Source organism: Ixodes scapularis, unplaced genomic scaffold (genome assembly GCF_016920785.2).
Source record: "Ixodes scapularis isolate PalLabHiFi unplaced genomic scaffold, ASM1692078v2 PGA_scaffold44__24_contigs__length_19508400, whole genome shotgun sequence".
Taxonomy (NCBI): domain Eukaryota; kingdom Metazoa; phylum Arthropoda; class Arachnida; order Ixodida; family Ixodidae; genus Ixodes; species Ixodes scapularis.
In genome coordinates, this window is record NW_024609873.1 from 4,871,858 (window position 1) to 4,893,668 (window position 21,811).

A 21,811-nucleotide genomic window follows, 5' to 3' on the forward strand; every position below is an offset into this window, starting at 1 on the left:
AACAACTCGCATGTTACAGGAGTCGCTATTGCGTGCACAGATCGCGGACAAAAACGCGGGAACCCGCTATAAACTCGCTTGTCAGACGTGCCGGTACAGCAAATTGCGCGGTTGATGCTATTTCCGTCGAACATTGCGTGACATCCAACGGTAATTGGGGGGTGGGCGATGTTTCGGAATTTTCATGTTGCAGATACTTAGCCAGAAAAATGGGATGGGCAACCTCTCGGGTGTGGGCATTCTCTCGGTACTTTACGGTAGACTTTTTGCTGAATTACTAACTCCGAGAAGAACGCTGGGAAAAATAGGTACATGCACTGCATACGCTTACCATATCAGCATAAAAAATTTTATAATCTAAATAAGTTGTTGATGAATGCACGTGATCACGATGATGATGATTAGGAGCTTAGTAGCACAGCAGCAATGAAGGCTACAGTTCTCTAAGCTAAACATACTTGGATTATACTAAAAATATTATCAATTCGGTGCTAAAGAGGTATATAACGTTTGTAATATACCAAGTCATTGCCCACCCCCCTGCCGCCTGAAATTCATAAAAAAGGGGTGGGCCATGTCTCGGTGGGTAAGCGCAAGGAGTTTAGGAAAAGCTAAAAAAAACGCTCATTTTTCTGTACATATCTAGCATGGCTGCACAAGAGATCCATTAAGCAAAATGGAATTAGTTTTTGTTTTATGCAAGAAATACTCATGAAAGAACATTTTACTATCGCAAAGTTCATTTCTTCCATACGCACAATGAACACTATCCATCAGCATTCAGCGCGAACGTTTGTTCTGCAAAAGCACGTTTCTAAAACCGCTATGTTCTCTTTGTCTACAAGAAAAAAAAGACTACAAGAAAATAAAAAAATCAACCAGATGCAACAAGCGAGCAAGAAAGCCGGCGATCGCATTGGCAAATACTTTGACGTCGTGCCAAGTTGGGTGCCTTGTCAATCACAAGGAGGAGGCTCTTGCACAACTTTCTTGTTTGGTGCATACATGGCTGCGTCCGTGCACAGTATGCTATCGACGCGGGTTGGCGCGGTAAATGATCGACGTACTGTCGAGACCGGTTATAACGAAGTCAACGGGAATCCCAAATCACTTCGATATACCCACTATTTCGTTATAACCGACTTCAGTTAACGAAGTGCAAAAGGGAGTGGGAAATCGTGATCGCTTCGCTGTAGCCGCTATTTTGTTATAACCGACTTCGTTATAACCGGTCTCAACAGTAGTAGATGATAAGACATACAATGCCATAAAATGTGTAAGTAAGATAATCAAAAGTTCTCCACTTGGTAGCATAGCGTAACGTCTTCACCACTGCTTATTCTCAGCCGGCACAGGAGGACCTCCATGCGACATTCCCCGTTAAACACCTATCCTAAATTCCCAGACAGACTCGATAATGTGAAGACTGCAACTGCCATGTGTGAAAAAATAGCTTTCTTTAAAGGTGGTTTAAGACCCTGGTGGGGTGACAAACACATATGCAAACTGCTATTTGTTTTAGGCTTTTGCTTTGGAACAGCTACAGCTGCAGATGCCAGCAAGTGACACACTTATAACTGCAGTTGCAGCATGCACCTTGGCGTTCAAATAACTTAGTAAAAGATCTACAGGTTACTCGAACCAGGTTCGCAAGGAAGAGAGCCGCACAAGAAGGGTTTGGTACCAGCCAGCTGAAGAGCAGAGTACCCACCTGCGAAACTGGGCCTCGTCTGCTTTGTGCAGGCGCAGCAGGCAACCCTGGGCTTGTCGACGCACCGTCTCTGCGCTCGATGACCGGTGGCCCTCCCCGCAGCCGTGGGGGCAGCCCAGGTGCTTCATCACCCTGCGGGGGTACATCAGGGTCCCTTCGCTTCGGTGCACACCACCAGGATGTGGCAGAGCCAGCAATGTCAAAGGTGTGCAAACTCTAAGTCAGTGGCGTTCAAATGGGATCTGCGGACCGCTTGGGTTCCTGAGAGCCTTTTTGGGGTCCTTGAAGCCCTCAAGCGTTGGTCAAGCTGAGCAACAAAACTTTCTTTTTTATCGCTGCTGGCTGCCCCAAAAAGCCAAAAGATCAAACCATGAGCACCGAGCAAGTAGGGTAGATTATGCACCATTTCATAGTTAGCTTGTGCACATTTGGCTTTCTTCATTTATCATTTTGTCATTGTAATCCTCCAATACTCCCAGGGGGGGTAAAGACGGGAGCAGGATGCGACAAACCGCAAGCGCTGGCTTCGGTGGTCCCAAAAGAATGAACAAGAAAGAGAGTGAAAGAAGAGCAGACGATAGGTTAGGCGTGTTCGTTAGGCCATGACAAGTTGAAGTTGCTCGACTGCTTGCCAACTTTATTTTATTTTCAGCAATGCGCGACGCCGGTGCTTTCGTGCAAATTAAAGCTAGAAAAAATTAGGTGCAGAACTTGGAAGCAACGTTTTCCTGCTTCGTTGCATATATCAAAGCGTCGAAAGCAGTACACTCCCGTCAGGACCACCGAAGTCCGCGTCTATGCCCCGTTGCTCCGAAGCAGCATAAATGCATGGGACCTAACATTATGAATACCTTTCTCCCCCCTTGCTAGATGGGGTCCTCTATCACTTCCGCCTATCCAGAAGGGGTTCCCGAAACGTCAGTGGTTGAGAGCCACTGGAGTAAACGAACTGAACACTACATAATGTGCCAAGAGATGCCAAAGGTAGTAGATAAGGGAGAAGTTAGCTAGCTTTTTGTGTGCCACCCCCCCCCCCCCCCCCCCCCCTCCCCCCAAATCCCTGCTTGAAAGAAGCCGAGGAGAAATGTTTGACTTAATCTCTCGTTCGCTGATTTTTACATCCGCTGCCCCAGACTATGCCATAAGTATCATATTATTTACAAAAAGGCGACCTTTGCCTATTTAACTGCCTTCTGCATTACCGGAACAACACTCGTCGAAGCATTCCGACCCCGTTGCAGAAATCACCAATCCCAAGTAATCCGATTTCTAGGTAGGGGCTGACTTCTCGTGTAATTTTCTTTTCCAGGCGACAAAAATGCGGAAAAAACAGGGCTGAGCCATATCTGGAGGTTGGAGAATTCTACTGCCGAGTCTTGTTTTCTATATTTTAAGCCCCAATAAACAGACATCTTGCCGACATCGAAAGCAGGCCCCAAAAAACATGGAATCTGTGGGACAAAGTAAGCCACGAAAAAACCCACCCAAATTCAAAGCAAAAATTGGCTGCTGCATTTTAATCTACCAACAGAACCGTCATATGTAGAATTCCAATGCACAAGAAACAATAGGTTTTCATGACGTTTTTTTATTAACACACTTTGATTAACCATATGATGTGATGTGTTGTGCAATGTCATATTGTTGAGTTGTGATGTCTCGTTGCATGGCAGTGTCATGCGACGTCATGACTTTAAGTGATCCCACGTTACACGACATGGTCACGTGACATGACATCGCATTACACGTCTAGACACCCAAGGTTATTAGGTTCGATAACATTGCTGACACAGTGATGCAATGAGACACAACTTTGCAATGCAAGCAACGCGACGCCGTGACGTCACAGTCACATGATGTGCCATGCACGCCACAGAAGTATACAAATTCTCACTTAGCTTCTATTAGAATGCAATTCTGTATTAAAAATTACAGGACGCTTAAGCTTTGCCTTTAAGAGTGTAGAGTGGTAACTAAACATATAAAACCCTGCTCGTTCCAAAGCCATGCAAGCGTGTCTGCATGGCCTAGTGGGTAGTGTGTCTGGCTCGCAACCAATGGGTCGTGGGTTAATTCCACCTCCACCTAAAATTCTTCAAATATTTTTCGTCCAGGCAAATAAATTACTTTATAAGGTGAAATCATTTGAGGCATGCGGAGACCTTTAGTTTGCATTACATGTCATGTTTTAATCACTTTCATTCCACACGTGACGTCATGTTTCACGTGAGCGTTGCGAGTTGTTTGAAATTCCCGTGCGAGGTCATATGGCTGTGATGTCGTGACTGTGGCCAGTGGCATCGTCAGAAGCATGACCGACAAGCAGCGCCGCCAGCCCTCGGCAGTGGCAACCAAAAGCGCGCCAATAAACGCCATTGTTCTCTCAGCAATCACCGCGTTGGGTGGTCCCTACCCGCGGTCTACATCAACGAGGAGTAGGAGCTGTCATCCTGCAGAATGGACACCCCCTGGCCTACTCTTCTCGCTCACTGACTGAAGTGCAAGAGAGGTATGCACAAATTGAAAAGGAGATGTTAGCCATTGCGCATGGATGCACTCGCTTCCACGACTACGTCTTCGCTCAGCCGTGCATCCTGGTGGAAAGTGACCACCGCCCTCTTGAGGCGATCTTCAGGAAACCACTTCACCAGTGTCCGCTACGTCTGCAAAGAATGCGCCTGACTCTTCAGAAGTACTCACTTGAGATAAAATACAAGCCGGGAAACGAGATGTTCATTGCAGACGCCCTGTCTCGGTTCCCATCGAAAGAGAAGGTGCCAGAGGAAGAACACTTCCAAGTGAACGTCATCCAAGAGCTGACTGTCTCTGCAAAAAGACTTCAGCAGATCAAGCGGGCAACAAACCAAGATGAGAATATCCGTACCCTGAGGGAGTATGTAAGCACGAAGTGGCCAGAAGACAAAAATGCGGTCCCCGAACAAATCCGAGTCTACAGGCCGTACCATGATGAGATCCATTCGGAAGACGACCTCCTCTTCCAATCAAACAGGCTGATCATTCCAAGCACAATGAGGAACGAAGTCCTAGACCTCCTGCATGCAGCCCATGGGGGTACAGAAAAGATGAAACAACGTGCCAGAGACGTCATGTTTTGGCCTGGAATGTCAGCAGACATCCAAGCCCAGGCGAAAATTTCTAACTGGGACCAGTTGGCACCTCAACTGGTTTCAACTGGGACTAACTGGTCCCAACTGGGAATCAACTGGGACCAATAGGAGTCCAACTGGGACCAGCTGAGGGGTCAACTGGTTTGAACCATTCCCAGTTGGGAGTCAACTGGTTTGACTCCCAGTTGGGAATGGAGTGAACTGGAACCAGTTAGGAAAGTAACTGGTTGGAGCGATTCCCAGTCGGACTTCAAATGCCTTTCCCGTTCCCAGTTCACACTGGGCAACAATTTGGACAAGTTGGGGGTGTATTGACCTTTGCTAATGAAGAAAACTAAAAACACTAACATTTTTAGATTTATACAAATAGGAAATTTTTAATTACTGGGGTACATTTATATATTTATAAAAATAATATAAAAATTTTAATTAACTAAATAATTTTTAATTGGAAAATATAATTAGTGACAAAATGTGTTCACCTAAATGAACATTTAGTGCATTATTAAAATATATTAAAACATTTATTTAAATACCTACAGTATTTTTTTTTCTTTTAATAAATAAATTTATCTTTTGACTAATCAGAGCTAGCCGGCCGCCGTGGCACGCGGGTGCGGATTAGTGGTACGCGCTGTCGACAGATGGCGCTGCCTATGCTGACGCCAGAGTCGGACGGACGCGGTAGAGAAGGGTCGCCATCGCCCAAGTTGGCGTCGTTATGAAAATGTCATAACTACAGCTGTGCTTCTTTGTACCTAACTGTACACACACCACGGTGGCGGCGGTGAACTTCGAGGATGAAAAGATGCAGTTCAGCGATCGGAGGGCACCCAGGAAAGACCGGACGGAAGAGAACACGCCGCGGAGAGCACAATGGCGAAAATGGCGGGAGGTCTACCTCGAAAATGTTCGACTGTTGTGACAGAGATTGCAAGGTGGGAGCGCTACCGCATCTTATCAGGACTTCACCTGCGCAACGCAGGATCACGGGTGAGCACCTTTCTTCACGCGATGGGAAGAGAAGCTGAGGACGTCTTCACTAACAGACGCCAGCGGCCGATCTTCCTTCATCTCATGAACACCACCTCTGAAAAAGCGATTCAACCGTCGCAAGCAAGTGGCTAAACCCGGAGCGTGTACGTCACCGAACCTATTTAGTTTCATTCTCCAAGTTTTTGACAATAAAGTTTTGTCGACCTTCCATTTTGTGCCGTGTTTCATTGTTGCTGGAGTTGGTACCAACTCCAACTGGGACCAGTTGTAACTGGGACCAATTCCAGCTGGGACCAACTCCAACTGGGACCAGTTGCAACTGGGAATTGTTCCATAAACCAGTTGCAACTGGGACCAACTGGTCCCAGTTGGACGACTCCAACTGGGACCAGTTGCAACTGGGAATTGTTCCATAAACCAGTTGCAACTGGGACCAACTGGTCCCAGTTGAAAATTTTCGCCTGGGAGAGAAAGCGGAAAGATGTGCGCTCTGCAGACAACACAAGCCCAGGAACCAACGGCTGCCAATGATGAGCCATGATGTCCCAGAACTGCCCTGGCAGACAGTTGGCATGGACCTTTTCCACCAAGCAGGAGAAGAGTATGTGATCATTGTGGACTTTTATTTGTTTTATTTCGAACTTCGACACTTGAAACACACAACAACATACGTGATCATCGTGGACTTTTATTCGTTTTATTTCGAACTTCGACGCTTGAAACACACAACGGCAAATGCTGTCATAAAGTTCTGCCAAGAGGTCTTTGTTACGCATGGTCTTCCCCACAAGCTGATCAGTGATAATCGGCCACCGTTTAACAGCCACAAGTTTGCCGAATTCATGGAGCGCTGTGACATCATCCACGCGACGTCAAGTCCACACTACCCCTGTTCAAACGGAATGGCTGAGCGAGCCGTCCAAGAAGCAAAGAAGCTTCTGAGCAAGACTCCCTACGACACGACAGAATTCTACAGCGCCCTGTTGGAATGGAGGAACATGCCAAGAGACAAGCTCCTGCAGTCCCCAGTCCAGCGCCTGATGGGAAGAAGGACAAGGACACTGCTGCCGACGCGCCGCAAGCTTTTAGAGCCTGAGACAGTGTCACCCCAGCAGGTGACTGCAAAACTTAAGGAGGCAAGCACCAACAGACCTACTACAACCAAGGTACAAGAAGTCTGGAGCGTTTGCACCCTGGGTCGACGGTCTCAGTGTTTGACAGTCGGACCTCTCAGTGGTCGCCAGCAGTGGTAGTGACAGACGACCCTGCACCCAGATCGTACATCGTGGCAAACGAAGATGGGCAACAGCTTCGTCGCAACAGGGAGCACATCCGCTCTCATAGCCCCACAACGACGACGCCACAGCCTTCGGGACCCCAACCTATGGCACTACGGAGAAGCTCAAGACAGCCCCGCAAGCCATGTTGCTACATAGAGTGTGACTGAGCAAAGCTTTAGCTCCAGATTTGTTTTTCTTTTATTAAAGAAAGGGAGATGTGGCCAGCGGCATTGTCAGAAGCATGATTGACAAGCAGTGCCGCCAGCCCTCGGCAGTGGCAACCAAAAGCGCGCCAATAAACGCCATTGTTCTCTCGGCAATCACCGCGTTGGGTGGTCCCTGCCCGCGGTCTACAGTGACCCTATCAACCAATCAGGATTTTCCCGTCCTACCAACGCCAGCTTTTGTGTGAGACAAGCTTCTTAAAGCTCCTTAAAGCTGTCACTTTAAAAACTGATCAGTGACCCTTACTTTCAAAGTTCAACAATGCATGAAATGTAGTATTTAAGGAGAAATTGTTTTAAACTCCTTAAGAAACATTAAACAGTCATATCGGCAAGTGAAGAACATGTTTACTAAATTACCCGCTCAACTTAACAACAGAGAAACAATGTGACCGCAGGTTACGTGATGTCACATGATCTGACGTCACATGACGTTATAGTGTCACATGACACCAGAACTTGACAATGTGACGTCACAAAGTTATGGTGTCACATGACATCAGGACTTCACAATGTGATGTCACATGACGTTATGTTGTCACATGACACCAGTACTTTGCAATGTGACATCACAATAAGACATTGTGATGTCAAATGACACCAGGAGTCGACAATGCGACGTCACATTACGTTGGGTCATGTGACATCACTTTTCCCACTAAATCTGGTGGGAACCTGATGTCACAGTATCAAGTCGTTGTGTCGTGTGATATCCTGACATCATGTGATGTCAATTTCCCTGCTAAATTTAGCGGGGAAATGCCTGGACAAATGGACAAACAGATGAAGAGAAGGACGGACGGACACGTTTTTTGGATTAGGGGGTAGTATAATAGTATTTTCCGGACTTGCTTGAGGACTATACACGTCTAAATGTTGAAAACTGATGCGATGAAGACTATTTGCAGGTGCGGACTATGCAAGGATTTTCTTTTCAAGGTCGCTCATTATGACAAGACAAGACGGATTTCGTGATCGACAGATTATAATGATGGTTTCTGTATGCTAAAAGCTTCTTTGTGCGCTAATAACGCAAGTATTTTTTTAGGTGTGCTGTGTATGAGAGTGTTCTTATGTGCAAGCTATGCATCAGGTACAGAGAGTCTAAGGAGAAGCCTTTTCTTTTCAACCAAAATTTTTCTTTGCAAACTACACACTGGGTGTGGACTAGCATAATCCAGAAAATAGAGTGCGTGCACTTTTCTTCAGTGTGAGAATAGACGTGCCCTCTCCCCCTGTAATGCCCTACAGCAACGGTTCTCAAGCATAGATATGTCGGGGACACCCAGGGGACCCGCCGAAGTGATGGGGGACCCCATGCCAGTGGGGGAAGAGGGGTATGAAATAAGACAACTGATTGCAGTGGGAAAAGAGCATCCTCTACTGTTATAGACAGATGTGAGAAGCACCAAGTAAAAAGATGAATGGATGGATAGATGGTAACGGCTATACCATTTACAACGGGCGGTAGCTTGCGCCACCTCGCTAGGGTCAACAAAAAAGTTATTTAAAAAAAAAAGGGGGGGGGGAGGGGGTTGAGGGTTGAAATGAAGGCTTCACGGACTCCAGAAAGTCTAAATTAATCAATGAACTCCAAACAAAGGGAACCCTAGCAAAGGGAAGCAGCCGTGAGGTCACCTGACGATGCTGTCGACGAACAGGTTGTGGGTGGAGAGCTGGTCGGAGCGTCGGTCAGCGTCCGGGCGTGGTGCCAGCAGGTCCTCCCAGGGGTCGTCGCTCCTCCGCCGGGGCAGCACGTCCATTCCCAAGAGCAGCTCCAGGATGGACACGAGGGCCCCGCACACCCGCAGGGAGCAGCTCGTCTCCCGCAGCGTCACCGCGTGCACCGCCTGCGTCGAAGGTGGCCGGAGACAGACGGTTCAACTAGTGCCCGTATCCGCAGCCTCGCACCCATTTTTCTCCAGGTGGCGGCCACGACGACGATGCCCCATTTCAGTTTCTTCTTTTCTTCTCTTCTTGTCCTTGTTCTTGGTTGCGCTATGGTGCGATTTGTTATGACGCACTCTGGTTTACGGTATGATGCAACTTGTTACGACATGCTTCTGCTTACACTATGATGCAATACCTTAAGATGCGCTCTTGTTTCTTTTGTAATGCGATTTGTTAAGACACACTCATATTTACACTACAAACTAATTTTCTTAAGCTGCACCTTGTTTACACTATGATATAATTTTTTTATTCACTCTTCTTTACACCATGATGCTATTTGTTAAAGGGGAGCTCCGGCATCAATTTAAATGTTTTCAACTAAGCATGTTTTCTGAACGAGTGCAAGAAACTGAGCCCAAATCAGCAAATAAATTTTCCCAAAATTTTTAAAATTTTTAATAGTAAAAATATGATTACTGGTCCACCATCTTGTTGCGACATCAGATGTTGTATAAGCATCAGCACGTGGGCAGCTTGGGCCTGTTTCGCCCAGCATCAGAAGCAGTCAAATTGCCATTCGCGATTGTCCGCGGGAAATAACGGACTCTGATTCATCAAGCTTCTTTGAGCCAAGCAAGGGCCAGCAAACGTCATAAGACTTTCTGCACAAAATTTCAGACAATTCATCATTCACCTTCGATCTGCTGACATCGCCTCTGAGGGGACCATCCATGGTGGCTGCATTTGCAACCAGCCAACATAAGTCCAGACGCTGCTTCAGAAGCAGAATGGTACGGAAGGTTTTGTCTGCTAGCACGGTGCACACTGTTTTCTAGCACGATGCAAACGCTAGGAGCCAACACTCGCTTCGAAATGCTTAAGCCCATTTCTGTCCCAGAGACCTCTCGGTCGTAAACCGATGAGATGTCGCTCTGCCGCATTTCTTGATGGTGTTGTTGCACCCTACGGCACGTCACCAATTCTCCCCATTTTCCGTCGCATGCCGCAAATAGCCTAAACCGGACACAACCCACAACACCAAAGATGCTCACTGCCATTACGACACACAACGCCGTGGAGGAGGGATCGTCGTCTGCTTTCGGATACATCTGACGTCATGAGCGCGCCTGCTCGTTGTTGCCAGTAGAGCGGCGGCCAGTGATACGGAAGTGTATGCGTAAGCTTCTCGAAAAAGAAGGATTATGTCGATTAGATATTTAGTAGACATACTAAGCGTGTATTTAGTGCAAGGGGGAAGTTTTCTCAACATCGGTGACCATCAAAATTTCACCCCAAAACATTTTTAATGCGAAAGCATTAACTGTCTAATGGCATGTCCAACGTCATCAGCTTTGAAACCATGCAAAACGGCACCTTAATGAAACTACGCGTAAAGCTAGCCAACGGCACCTTTTGCACTTCAATCCCATTGGCTGGCACGCATCGACGAGGCTCCCATTGGCCACTGCGCGTCAGTTTGTGTGTTGTCATCCTGACCGTGTTATCACACTGTTGCATTATCAGTGATCAGGGCCGTAACCAGGGGGGGGGGATAGGGGGTTCTGACCCCCCCGAAATTTTTTTCTGGGTATGGCCCTGGTCGGTGCACTGGCAGCCAGCCGATTTTAATCTCCACCTCTGCGACCGCGCAGTGGCGCCGGTCGGCTACCGGGTACCAAACCGGGACCGGTTCGCCGGTTTGCTGTAACTCTCCATTATATGCCACCGATGCACATGATTCATAGGCGAAAATAAGACAATAGACACTTTCAAAATGGCCGGCGTTGTCCCCGAAAACCCCCCCCGAAATTTTGTTCTGGGTACGGCCCTGTCAGTGATCACCACGTTTGTTTTAGTTTGAGCATCATAAAATGTTGTAATGAAAACTATGAAACATGGCCAGTTGGCCATGATATCATAACCCCTATCCCCTATGCTAGCAAAGCGGCTTTGATTAGCATGGCAATAGTGGTGATATATGTATTCATGTTGCCACTGAAAACATTTTCCCCTAATGGTGGGATGACTTCAAAACACGCTGCGTATTCTGCGTCTCCCAACTTTACCCATAGGGTTAAGGATACATTTAAATTGCTGTCCGATGTCACGATGAGTACCACAAAAAAACATGGTCCAATTTCGTTCTCGTCTTCTTCTTCAACCTCTGCCTGGTAGTTCCAATTTCAAGAGAGTGGTATTTGAAATATGTTTTCAAGAAGTCTGGGTAGATGAAGCTTAAGGGAGGATGTGGGGAAGAAAAAAAACTTTTTTGTTTTTAAAGTTATTGGCATGAAACTTGCAGACTAGGTTGGTACAGGGGCCCTAACAACCACTGCAATGTTTCACTCAATTATGCCTGTTGGATTTCGAGAAACACGAGTTTCTATGTTTCTTTGTTTTGCCAATCCCGAGATATTTTTGGAGCGCAGTAGCAAAGTGAAATTAACTGGACAAGTGCTTGAATATATACCAAAGGGGGAGACAGAGCTCTTTTTATAAATTTCCTTCTGGAACGGCTTTAGTGAAAGTTTGAATGTTCATGTTACCAAATTCGCAAATAAATACAAAGACATTTTATAACTTTAAAAAACATTTTACACTTTATTGCAGAAACTGAGATTGTCATGCCCTTCTAGCACTCTCTGGCACCAAAATAAAAAAGACTGCATACAAATCGAGCCACTAGTTAAGAAAATATCAATGGCAGAAACAGTCACGGCTCAAGAAAATGCGTTCCTGAGAAAAAGAGTCCGAAAGTTTGAGGCACGGCAATAGTGTCAGAAGGAACCCGCAGCATAGTCTTGTGTGCTGCGTTGCAACGTCCTCTTCTGGCGTGCTTCGGTTTTTGCACTGTGGCGTTTGGTGGCCTTGTGTAAGCGGAGGGAGTCCTTCTCCGAAGCCCGCCGGAGAGCCAGGTGCGCAGGCTGCAGGTTCATGGCACTGGACATCTCTAGGTGTGCCCTAGCGCACCCAGCATTAAACCTGACGACTGCCTCGTGCAGCGCAGTCTGTACCGACACCAGTGAGGCGTGCTGCTCCTTCGGCATCAAGGCCCACAATACGGAGTGGAAACTCTCTGCAGCATTTTGCGTCTTGGCTCCCAAGCAGCGTTCAAGAAGCGATGTCTGCGACAGACGCTCATATACAGGCAACATGGCTTCTGCAACGTAGTTGGGGAGGCTGTACTTGTGTTTGGGTTGTGGCTGTCCCTTTGCCTCGGCGACCTTGTTCCGGCACCAAGACTCCGGCCCTCCTGGACAAAGGTTGTGCTTTGGATCTTCATCCGTCGAAGTCACATGGTAATATGTGGCCATCACGGCTCGCTTCATGGCTTCCACATCGTTACTATGGCTTCTGATGGCCCATCCGTATTACCCAGTCAGCCTCTCAATGAGCACCTTTGTGAGGCGGCCCTTTCCTCCAAGAGGCTTGTTGCTGTTCTGCAAGAGCTTCCGCAGAGCAGTCCCCATACGCTTTTGTACATGGTTGAGGCACTCCTCTTTCTTTATGGGGAGAAACCCGTAGGTCTTGTCTTCAACTAGAGCACAGAAAGTTCTGCTGTCCCCGTCAGATATTAGTGTTGTGTAGCGCAAGTCACGTTTCTCCAGAGAGCGGCCAAAAATGGCGAGTGCCGCATCAACCTCCATTCTTCCCGAGTTTGCGTCGGTGTTTTTCTGACACTCGTGGTTCTGATGCCACTCAGAGTACCTCTCTTCTCCCGGCTTGGGTCCAGTCTGGCAGCCGTGACACAGATTGGAGAGAACCTCAGCATCTAGGATGAGGCCAGTGTCATACTCGATCACGCTCCCGACACCAACATGGGAGCTGTAGCCTCTCTTGAGCCATGTGCCATCGTAGACGACAGCAACATCTTTGGTGAAGTTGGGGTTCATTTCCCTGTATGTGCTTTTCACAGCAGCGGCTGACTCAGTGTAGATCTTCTCAGCAGTAGCTGCAGCCGACTTACTAACGATGTTTTTCAAGTGATCTTGGTAGGTCTTGTGGTGGAGCCCTCTATGTGATACATTCATTACTGCCCAGAAATCATTCAGGGCAGTCTGACCCTTGCCAATGCTTCTGATTGCCGAAATCGCTCTCAAATTCACATCAAATGCGTTGGAGTCGACCTTGCGCGGAGATGACCACGTGTGAGTCATGACTTCGCAGACGGGGCACACAAGTTCAAGCTTGACGGCAAGTCCCAGAGCGGTCGATTCCTGAATTCTTACGCCCGTCGCCGAACAGCTTTGGCAGACTGTATAGCCAAGAAGCTCATTTATAGCGTCAAGCTGCACAATCGTGAACTTCGCCGATGAGCTTGTCGCGATAGCGGGGGCTTGCTGAAGCAGCTCAAACTTCCTTTGCGTCGCGGAAACGGAGGCAAGCTTCGCACGGACGGCATTGCGATGTTCGGTTGTCGCATCAGCTTCCTCCTGTGACACGTACTGCGTCTCTAGATGAACAGTCGTGTTCTCTATCGTGGTTTGAGACGCACAAAAAACGATGTTTTCTTCGGCGGCGGCAGTCGATGAACACGCAGGCGCGGTGATCTCGGGCTCACTCCTCGCGGCGATCGCCGGGTCGAGGCTCGATTTCGCCGCTCTGACTTGTTTCATCCGGCGCTTACACGCTCCATACGCATATCGAGTCTTGCTCTTATACTTGCTCCTCCACATCGCAGAAAAAGAAGCGTGAAAAATACGCGACGCGATCGATCGAAAAATGTAAACAAAGGAGACGAGAGCAATGGAGGAAACTTGCGGATAGCAGACGACAAAAAGCGGAGCGAACAAGGAGGAACGCCGGAGAAACCGAGCGCGGAGAAAGAGAACGAGCGAGCGGGAGAGGAGGAACTTGCTCGGAACTGTCCGGAGCCTCTCGGCGCCAATAGTACAGCCCGATTTTCCGAACGCGCGCATCGGCCAATCACGGCGCCGCGCTCCTTTGGCGGGAAACCTCACGAAACGGCGTTGCCTCGAGCGTGACGCCAGTTTGAAAGGTTGCGAAAGAGAGAGCAAGAATTCACGAACAAAACAAGACCAAGATGGCTGCCGTCCGGTAAACGGTTCGGAAACTAGGCGCGCGCGAATCTGAACTCGATTTGGTTGATCGATCAGCATTTCGCGACCGCGGAAGCATCGAAAATGCGTTATTATAGGTATTTATTTGGCGTTTTGGGATTCAATACGTACAGCAGAGATGGAAAAAGGCATGAACAATCCAAATATTCAATTTTTGAAAAAGTGATTTTTTCGCGATTTTTTGCTTTTCAAGACCCGCGTCCTCCCTTAAGATACCACAACAACGAACATACTTTCCGGGTCAAACTATGGACATTTACCCATTTTCAGGAAAAGCGGTCAAAGGTCGTTGCAGTACCTTGAGGACGACGAAAAGGTTGATACGTCCGTCCAGAGTGATGTAGTGGGTGGACCCAGAGGCCTCGTTGAAGTCGTCGATGCTGTACAAGATGTTCGAGTCCGTCTGGCTGCGTGTGATGGACAGCTGGTGGCAGGGGGGCACAAACACCGCACTGGGCGGAGTCTCTTCCTTTGGGCTCTCTGCAGAGTCCTGCCGAAAGGGGAGAATTGGGCGGTATGGAATGCCAAACACTGTTCATAGACTAAAGTCATCGGATCCTGGGAAAGCGGTGCCATTGCTTTCCCTGCCTGCTAGCAGAACACACAGATGCTGACATTCAGAAGACCAAAACCTCGCAAGATAATTGGCTAATCGGTATCTGGTGCCGTGGCAATCGCCATTTCGGCCCCTTCAAGTCTTTGAAACCAGTTGCACCAAGTTCGCACTGAAGCACCATCGTACTGAAAGCATTCCTCGCCATCACAAGCGTCTTTGGCACTGTGTGTGCAATCAACTTATCAATCATGCTTATTTCCACGGAACTCTTAGAACTGTATTATTTTTCTCCGTATTTTGAGACAAAAAAAAATATATTTTTAAAGCCGCCAAAGCATTGATGCCACACGTGGTGGCAAGGCAAAGACATTCTCTTCTTTCACCAATGCGTGGATAACAAAATCTTGGTATACAAGGAATGTCTTTATAAAGACAATTCTTGTAAGCTTTTGCACAACCACACGTGGTGGGGGTGCAAAAACATTCTCGAATCCGTTCACCTGTGTGTGGATAACAAAAATTTCGGTATGCAAGAATTGTCTTTATAAAGCAACTCAATTGTCACCGCAAATTTGGATCGGCTCACCAAGAATGGAGAGGTTAGAGAGAAACTGCTCATTCCGTGGATCAAAATGGCAACTAAACGGCCAGCTTGGTGCCACATTTCCAGAAAGCCAAGTTTGCGGGTTTTACGTGTCAAACCGACGAAGGGCATCTGGCACAGCCCGGCAGAGGACTGAGGATTAATTTGGACCATTCAGGGATCTTTACATGCACAACCGAAATCCCAGTCACATGAAGCCTTCTCCGCAATGAGCCTCCATCAGATTGTGGACCCCCTGGCCGGGATTTGAACCTGCCAACCGGGAATCCGTAGTCCCGGCCCCCCGGCCGGAGGGAGGAGCCCCCCACCTGGTTGATGAAAAACTGGATGGAGGCGACGGGCGAGTGCTCCGTGACCGTGATGATGGGGTTGGGCACGCTGTGTGTGTGCACGGCCGGCAGCTTGCGCGCCGCCTCCGTGCCCCCCTTGGGTGCGGGGAGTGCTGCGGAAGGAGCCGCCTCCTCCTCGGGCCCTGGGGGGGCGGGCTCCTCGATGTGGATGCTGGGCAGGCTCTTGCCCCGGACCATCTCGCCCCTGGGAAATGCGTCCGTCGGCCCCCCCATGTCCCTGAGCAGGCCCAGCGCGGACTTGGGGCGCTGCAAGGGAGGCGCGGGCACGCGGCCCACGCGCTCAAAGGTCGACGGCGGCGGCGGTGGCGGTGGCGCCGCCTCGGGCGGTAGAGGCTGCGACTCGACCGCGGCGAGTGCGGGGCCCTCGGGCGGGGCGTCGGGGGCCGGGGCGGGTCGGTGCAGCGCCACGTCGTCGTCGTCGCGTCCCAGGCGGTCCAGGATGCGCTCCGAGAGGCGCAGCCTTTCCTCCACGAAGGCGCGCAGGTCTCCCCGGTTCAGACGCCGGTGCCTGAGACGGGGGTGGCCAGGGATGTTGTGAACTCCCGCCAAAAAGCGGCAAAAGTTGCGTGAATCGTTTGGAAGCTGCCATGCAACGAGGACAACAAAGTATTTTTTACAGTGACAACTGTTATAGAGGCTTTCCGGCTGCATCAGTGTCACATGACCGTGTAGCTCAAACGGACAATGAAGGCAATTTCGGATATTTTTTTGACGAATGAACTGGGTTCCAGGCACGTCTCAGGCCACGTTGCCCTAATTTCAGCCAAAACCGGCGCTTGTGTGCCGTGCAAATCAATTAAACAGTCGCAGTAATAATCATACCGGGATCGACTGGGGCGATGCCCCGAGAGTTGCGGGAGAGGCCAGAAGAAGCGGAGCTCACGTGACCGATGCGGGGCCAAGAAGTGCAACATCACAAGAGACGCGTCAACGATTGGTTGGAACGAGAGACATGCCCTCGGTCACGTTTTGGTTCGCAGTTCGCAGTTTTTCTAATTTTCGCTTTAATAACCATGAAAAGTATAAATCGGACCGGAGTTGATTACTAAACCGTAAATAAAACAGCACACTTATTTTTTTTCTTTGCTACGCTGGACGCGAAACGGACAACAAGCAAATATGCTCAAACGAAATAAATGAAAAAGAACACAGAGCAGAGCACGCTGGAGATGTCAATGTTGTGTTTACTTTGGGAACATGGTACTCGAAGGATTCTGCAAAGTGGTAGTCATGCCAAATTTATGCGCCGTAGATGGCAGTTCAAACGCTCGACTGAAGATGTACCAGTAATCGTTCTTGTTCTTTGACGACGAAATGAGTGGACGTCCGACTCTGGTAAAAACAAAAATCGTGCTGTTTACTTTCTCCTTCTTGGGGAGCGTCCCCTGCGGAGGAACCGGTTCCTGGGTCGCTGCCGCTTTCCCCTCGGCATTTCCCCCGCGTCCCTGTTGGACAGGGACAGGGCCTGTCCTTCAGCAACGCGCCGCTCTTGTCTCGCCCGTGCGAATGTTGCTCACAGCTTTGCTGCTCAAAGCCAGCGGACCGCTTGTTGTCGGCTGGGCGGTCACCGTCGGCCTCGGGTGATAACGAAGAACGCCAGACACATACTCCCGTTCCGTTCGTGTTAGGTCACTGAACGGAAGCCCGAACCAAACTCGCTCACAAGAGAGGCATTATCGTCCATGTAGAAAGATCCGACGAAACGATCGCGCCACCGCGGTGCATCAGCTACGACGGTAACCAGTCTCGATCTCTTAAATACTACTGATACCGACTATTCACGCTTGGTGTCACTCCCTACGTCACCTACGTTTTTGGAGGCCCAGAAATGAGAATGGAGATAGTTTAGTTTCGGTTTCTTCAGTTCTTTTGTAGGCACAGAAATACGTGTCACAAATGTCTACAAAAAACTGGGCAGCGTGCTAGGTTCCCAAAAAGCCTAAAAACACCATTTAAAAAAATTAAATAAAATCGCCATCATTGTCCCTTTAACGTCACACTGCACCGTGACCACATACCATGTCACAATGTCGCGTGAGCACGCAACAAAATGTCACAGTGTCACGTGACCACTTAACTTGACGTCACGGTGTCGAGTTTCAATATAACTTGATGCCATAGTGTCATATTACACTGTGACATCAGGACATCACATGACATTGTGGTGTTTGGTGACATTGTGCGACATCAGTGTCACATTACACACAACGAAGCAACTGATATGACGTGATCACAGGATTGGTGTCACGGGACTACCGTCTGCTAAATTCGGAAGGTTGGCCTCACGAGATTGTTGTCACGGGACTACCACCTGCTAAAGCGGTAAGGGTGCAGCGACCACGGTGGCAACGCTCCCATTCGCCCCTACTTTTCGTCAGAACTTTCTGCGATCGACCACCGGGATGGCAACGTCCTACGTTCCCGTTCCCGTGACGCAATTTGCTGCCGCTTCAGGCCGCTGGACGGCATGGGACGCTAAACGCACCAGTCGGAGACGCGTCCCAAAAACCATAATACCGGCAGGAGAGGGAGCCCTCACCCAACACGTCCTAGATGACGGAACCTTAGTGCTAATTTTCTGTGTCCCCTAGAAAAGGCCAATGTAGAGCGCAGACTGGAGTGCTGCATTGGTGTTCAGTCGAGAGTTGTGTTCTATCAACAGTGACGCAAGTCCTAGCTGAACGTTGACGCTGCACTTGTGCCCAATCTGTACCCAGCATTGGCATTCTCCGAGTGAGGCTGACAATTCAGCACTATGGCTCTGTTGTTTAGGATGGAGGTTCTCAACTCTGCAATGTAAATGGCAGCCGAGCAACCCTTCCTGTTCTCGGCACTGATGAGATGAGGCGATGCAGGAGCCTGCAGACCTTGTAGGCAATGATGCACATCCTAGGGAGTGTGTGGTTCGTAGTTATGCATATATGGATGGCTCAGATCTGTCTAGATAGCGTATAAACTGGAAAGACACTTTACTTGGTGCGAGGACAGTCGAGGAAATATGGAGGCTAGGGGGAGCCTACAAGGGTGTTCTGGTGATCCCCTGGTTTCTTAAAAGGAGCACTAAAGTGGATATGATATTCAGTATGTCTTTTTTTATAGCGGAAACTGAATTAATGCCCCCTATCATCTCAGAAATCCCAAAAACGAAATCATGCGGGACCCCCTTTCTGAGACAGGCCTCAGAAAAGAGGCACGTCGGGATGTTTGGTTGTGTTTTTAAAACGAAAAAATGGTCACACATGATTGTAATGCTGTTTTTTTTAAGACACTCGGAAAGCATTGATTGAGTTTGCATCGTATAGCATGATTGTAAGTCTGTTTTTTTTTAAGACCCTCGGGGAGCATAGATTGAGTTTGCATCGTGAAAAAAACTATTTTAAAATTCCCATCCGAGAACCTCAGAACTGGGAGGTGTCGGCTCACCGGCGCAGGTCGGGGGAGGGCATGTCGCGGTGGGGGAGGGGCTGCTGCCTCAGCTCCTGCATGCTGGCGTGGTGGCTTGGGGGTCCGCAGGGGGGACCCAGGGGCGGCAGGGGCCGCGCCGCAACGGGGGACGGCTGCGGGGGTTGTTTGGGGGAGGGCGGGGGGGGCGCCTCCGCCCGGGCCACGGGCAGCGAGCTGCTGCGTCTGCGCGGACGCACCTCCCGGGACTGCTCTTCTGCCACGGCACGCAGTCTGCACGCCGCAAGAGAACGGGCTTGGTCCAGCGGAACGCAGGAGTATACAAGGAGGTGCCGCATCTCAGGGACAATTTACCTCCGCCATTTATCTCGGATGAAGCCATTTATCGTGGCTAAGACCATTTTCTCTTGGCCATTTACCTCAGCTGAAGTCCATTTTATGTTGGAACAAGACCTCTTATCTCGTGTAAACATTTCATCATGGCTACAGGACAATTTATTTTGGTCAAGTATCTTTGATCAAGGCCATTCTATCTTTGCAGGTCATTTATCTTGACCGAAGGCCATTTTATCTTGGCTGAAGGCCTTTTATCTCGGGTGAAGTCATTTCATGATGGCCATTTATCCCTGCTGAAGGCCTTCTATCTCAGCCATTTATGTCTTCCGAAGGCTTTTATTTCAGTATTTTATCTTGGCTGAAGGATTCCTGCCATTTATCTTAGCTGAAGGCCTTTCATCTTGACTAAAAGCCTTTTATCTCGGCTGAAGGCCATTTTACCGCAGCCATTCGTTTCGGAAGAAGGCCTTTTATCTCGGCTGAGGGAATTTTATATCTGCCATTTATTTCGCCCAAAAGCCTTTTACCTCGGCCGAAGGACATTTTATCTTGGCCATTTATCTCAGAGAACAGCCTTTTAACCCTGAAGGCCATTTATCTTGGTTGAAAACCATTTTATCTCGACTGAAGGTAATTTTATCTCTGCCATTTACCTTTGATAAAGGCCATTTATCTAAGTTAAAGGCAATTTTATTTCTGCTATTTATCTCAGCTGATGTCTACTTTACTCTAGGATCAGAAGAGACAATTAAATGTTTTTCAACCGCTTCTAATAATGTTTCTAATAACTAATACCAAAACATATTGCCAGACTTACAAAACCAAAAAAACAAATATTCGAGAAAATTGTCTGCCATAATTTTCACTCCTCAATGGCATTTGCAATGTAGGAACTGAGCAAGAAGGCCAATAGTCGGTGATGAGTTAGGAACCCAGCAGAAACTCTGCCTCCAGTACACGCTCGTTGCCTTACACCGGGCCTTGGCTGCATGTGCAACCAAGTGTTTGGCTTCAAGGTTGCAATAATACTAAGAAAAAAGCATAGCATTTACCATGTTTTCTGTAATGTCACGATACAGTGGAACCCTGATTATACGACTTTTGCGGGACCGCGCGAAAGCGTTGTATAATCCATGACATATCATCCGAAAAAACAATAATTCTGGATGCAGTGATCGGCCTTGCGTGAAAAAGGACAAGCGGAGGATTTAAATGATGTCTAAGCTCATAATCTGCTGTACTTTAAAGAAGCAAAAGCTGTAAAAACAAATTGAAATGCAACCGTAAAATTCTGTGGTAAAGGCGCGAGTAGTAACTTCATTCTCACCTCAAAAGAAATCAGTAATCGCCTGTTGGACTTTCTTTCGGTCGCGCAACATCAGCTTTCTTTCGAAGGCTGCAAGCTTGAAAAAAAGTTGTCACGCTTTCCGAAATCAAGGCCATCGGGGGTACGAACAAACTGTCACGCTTTCTGAAAGCGAGAACGGCAGAAACCAGCGAAAGCGTGCTCAATCCTGGGAAAACAAGAAGTTGGAGAAAGTGGTGTGCAGAGGAGTGAGAGTAAATCAGAGATGAGACAATGATGGGATGGACGGAGCACGGACGCAACGCGAAAACGCCGAGACATTTCACAACCCGGGGAGGAGAAGAGAAAGCGCTGTCTCCCAGTTCCTCCCGGCACTGCAGCTGTCTCGGTTTGCTGGTGGCGTGTTTTTGGACCCTCTGAAACTGCGCGCAGAACTCTTCCGCATTGCCGGGCTGCCACCCTCCCTTCTCACGCAGGCATCGAATTTGTTGCGTGTTTCTTACCGGAACATCGTCTGACACGGGATGCGTAGAATCACGCGTCGTGTAAACCAAACCAAACTTTTAATACATTTCAATGGGGAGTTCGTCAGGACTGGGCAAATTCGTCGTAAAGTGCAAAATGTTGCATAAACCGTGGACGCATAATCAAGGTTCCACTGTACCATGAGATGTCACGTCTCATTACCTCAAAATGGTAGTTATATCATGGTGTCACGTGACTAGGGAAAGCATGTCGTCACGTGACCTTACGTCATATGGCCATGTGACATTGCAGCGTCACACTCCATCGTGATGCAAGTGTAACGTAATGTTACGACGTCACGTAACATTACACTTTCATGCGACGTCACAGTGTCACATTAAGTTACGATGTTATGTAATGTCGGCAGCATGATGGTCGTTGCCGCTAAATTTAGCAAGAAGCGTCCCTTTCACCGAGTC

The 21,811-nt window shown here is 48.5% G+C and overlaps 1 protein-coding gene across 1 annotated transcript in view; it reads right to left on the reverse strand.

Moving 5' to 3' along the window:
• The window catches only part of LOC8030520 (protein unc-80 homolog), a 231,893-nt gene that overhangs the window by 169,877 nt on the left and 40,205 nt on the right, over nucleotides 1-21,811 (reverse strand). The window contains exons 10-14 of the mRNA XM_042293095.1: nucleotides 19,247-19,498; nucleotides 15,782-16,331; nucleotides 14,612-14,803; nucleotides 8,978-9,189; nucleotides 1,712-1,843 (exon numbers count right to left, since the gene is read on the reverse strand). Of these exons, the coding sequence (XP_042149029.1) occupies nucleotides 1,712-1,843; nucleotides 8,978-9,189; nucleotides 14,612-14,803; nucleotides 15,782-16,331; nucleotides 19,247-19,498 (1,338 nt within the window). The remainder of the gene's footprint in view (nucleotides 1-1,711; nucleotides 1,844-8,977; nucleotides 9,190-14,611; nucleotides 14,804-15,781; nucleotides 16,332-19,246; nucleotides 19,499-21,811) is intronic.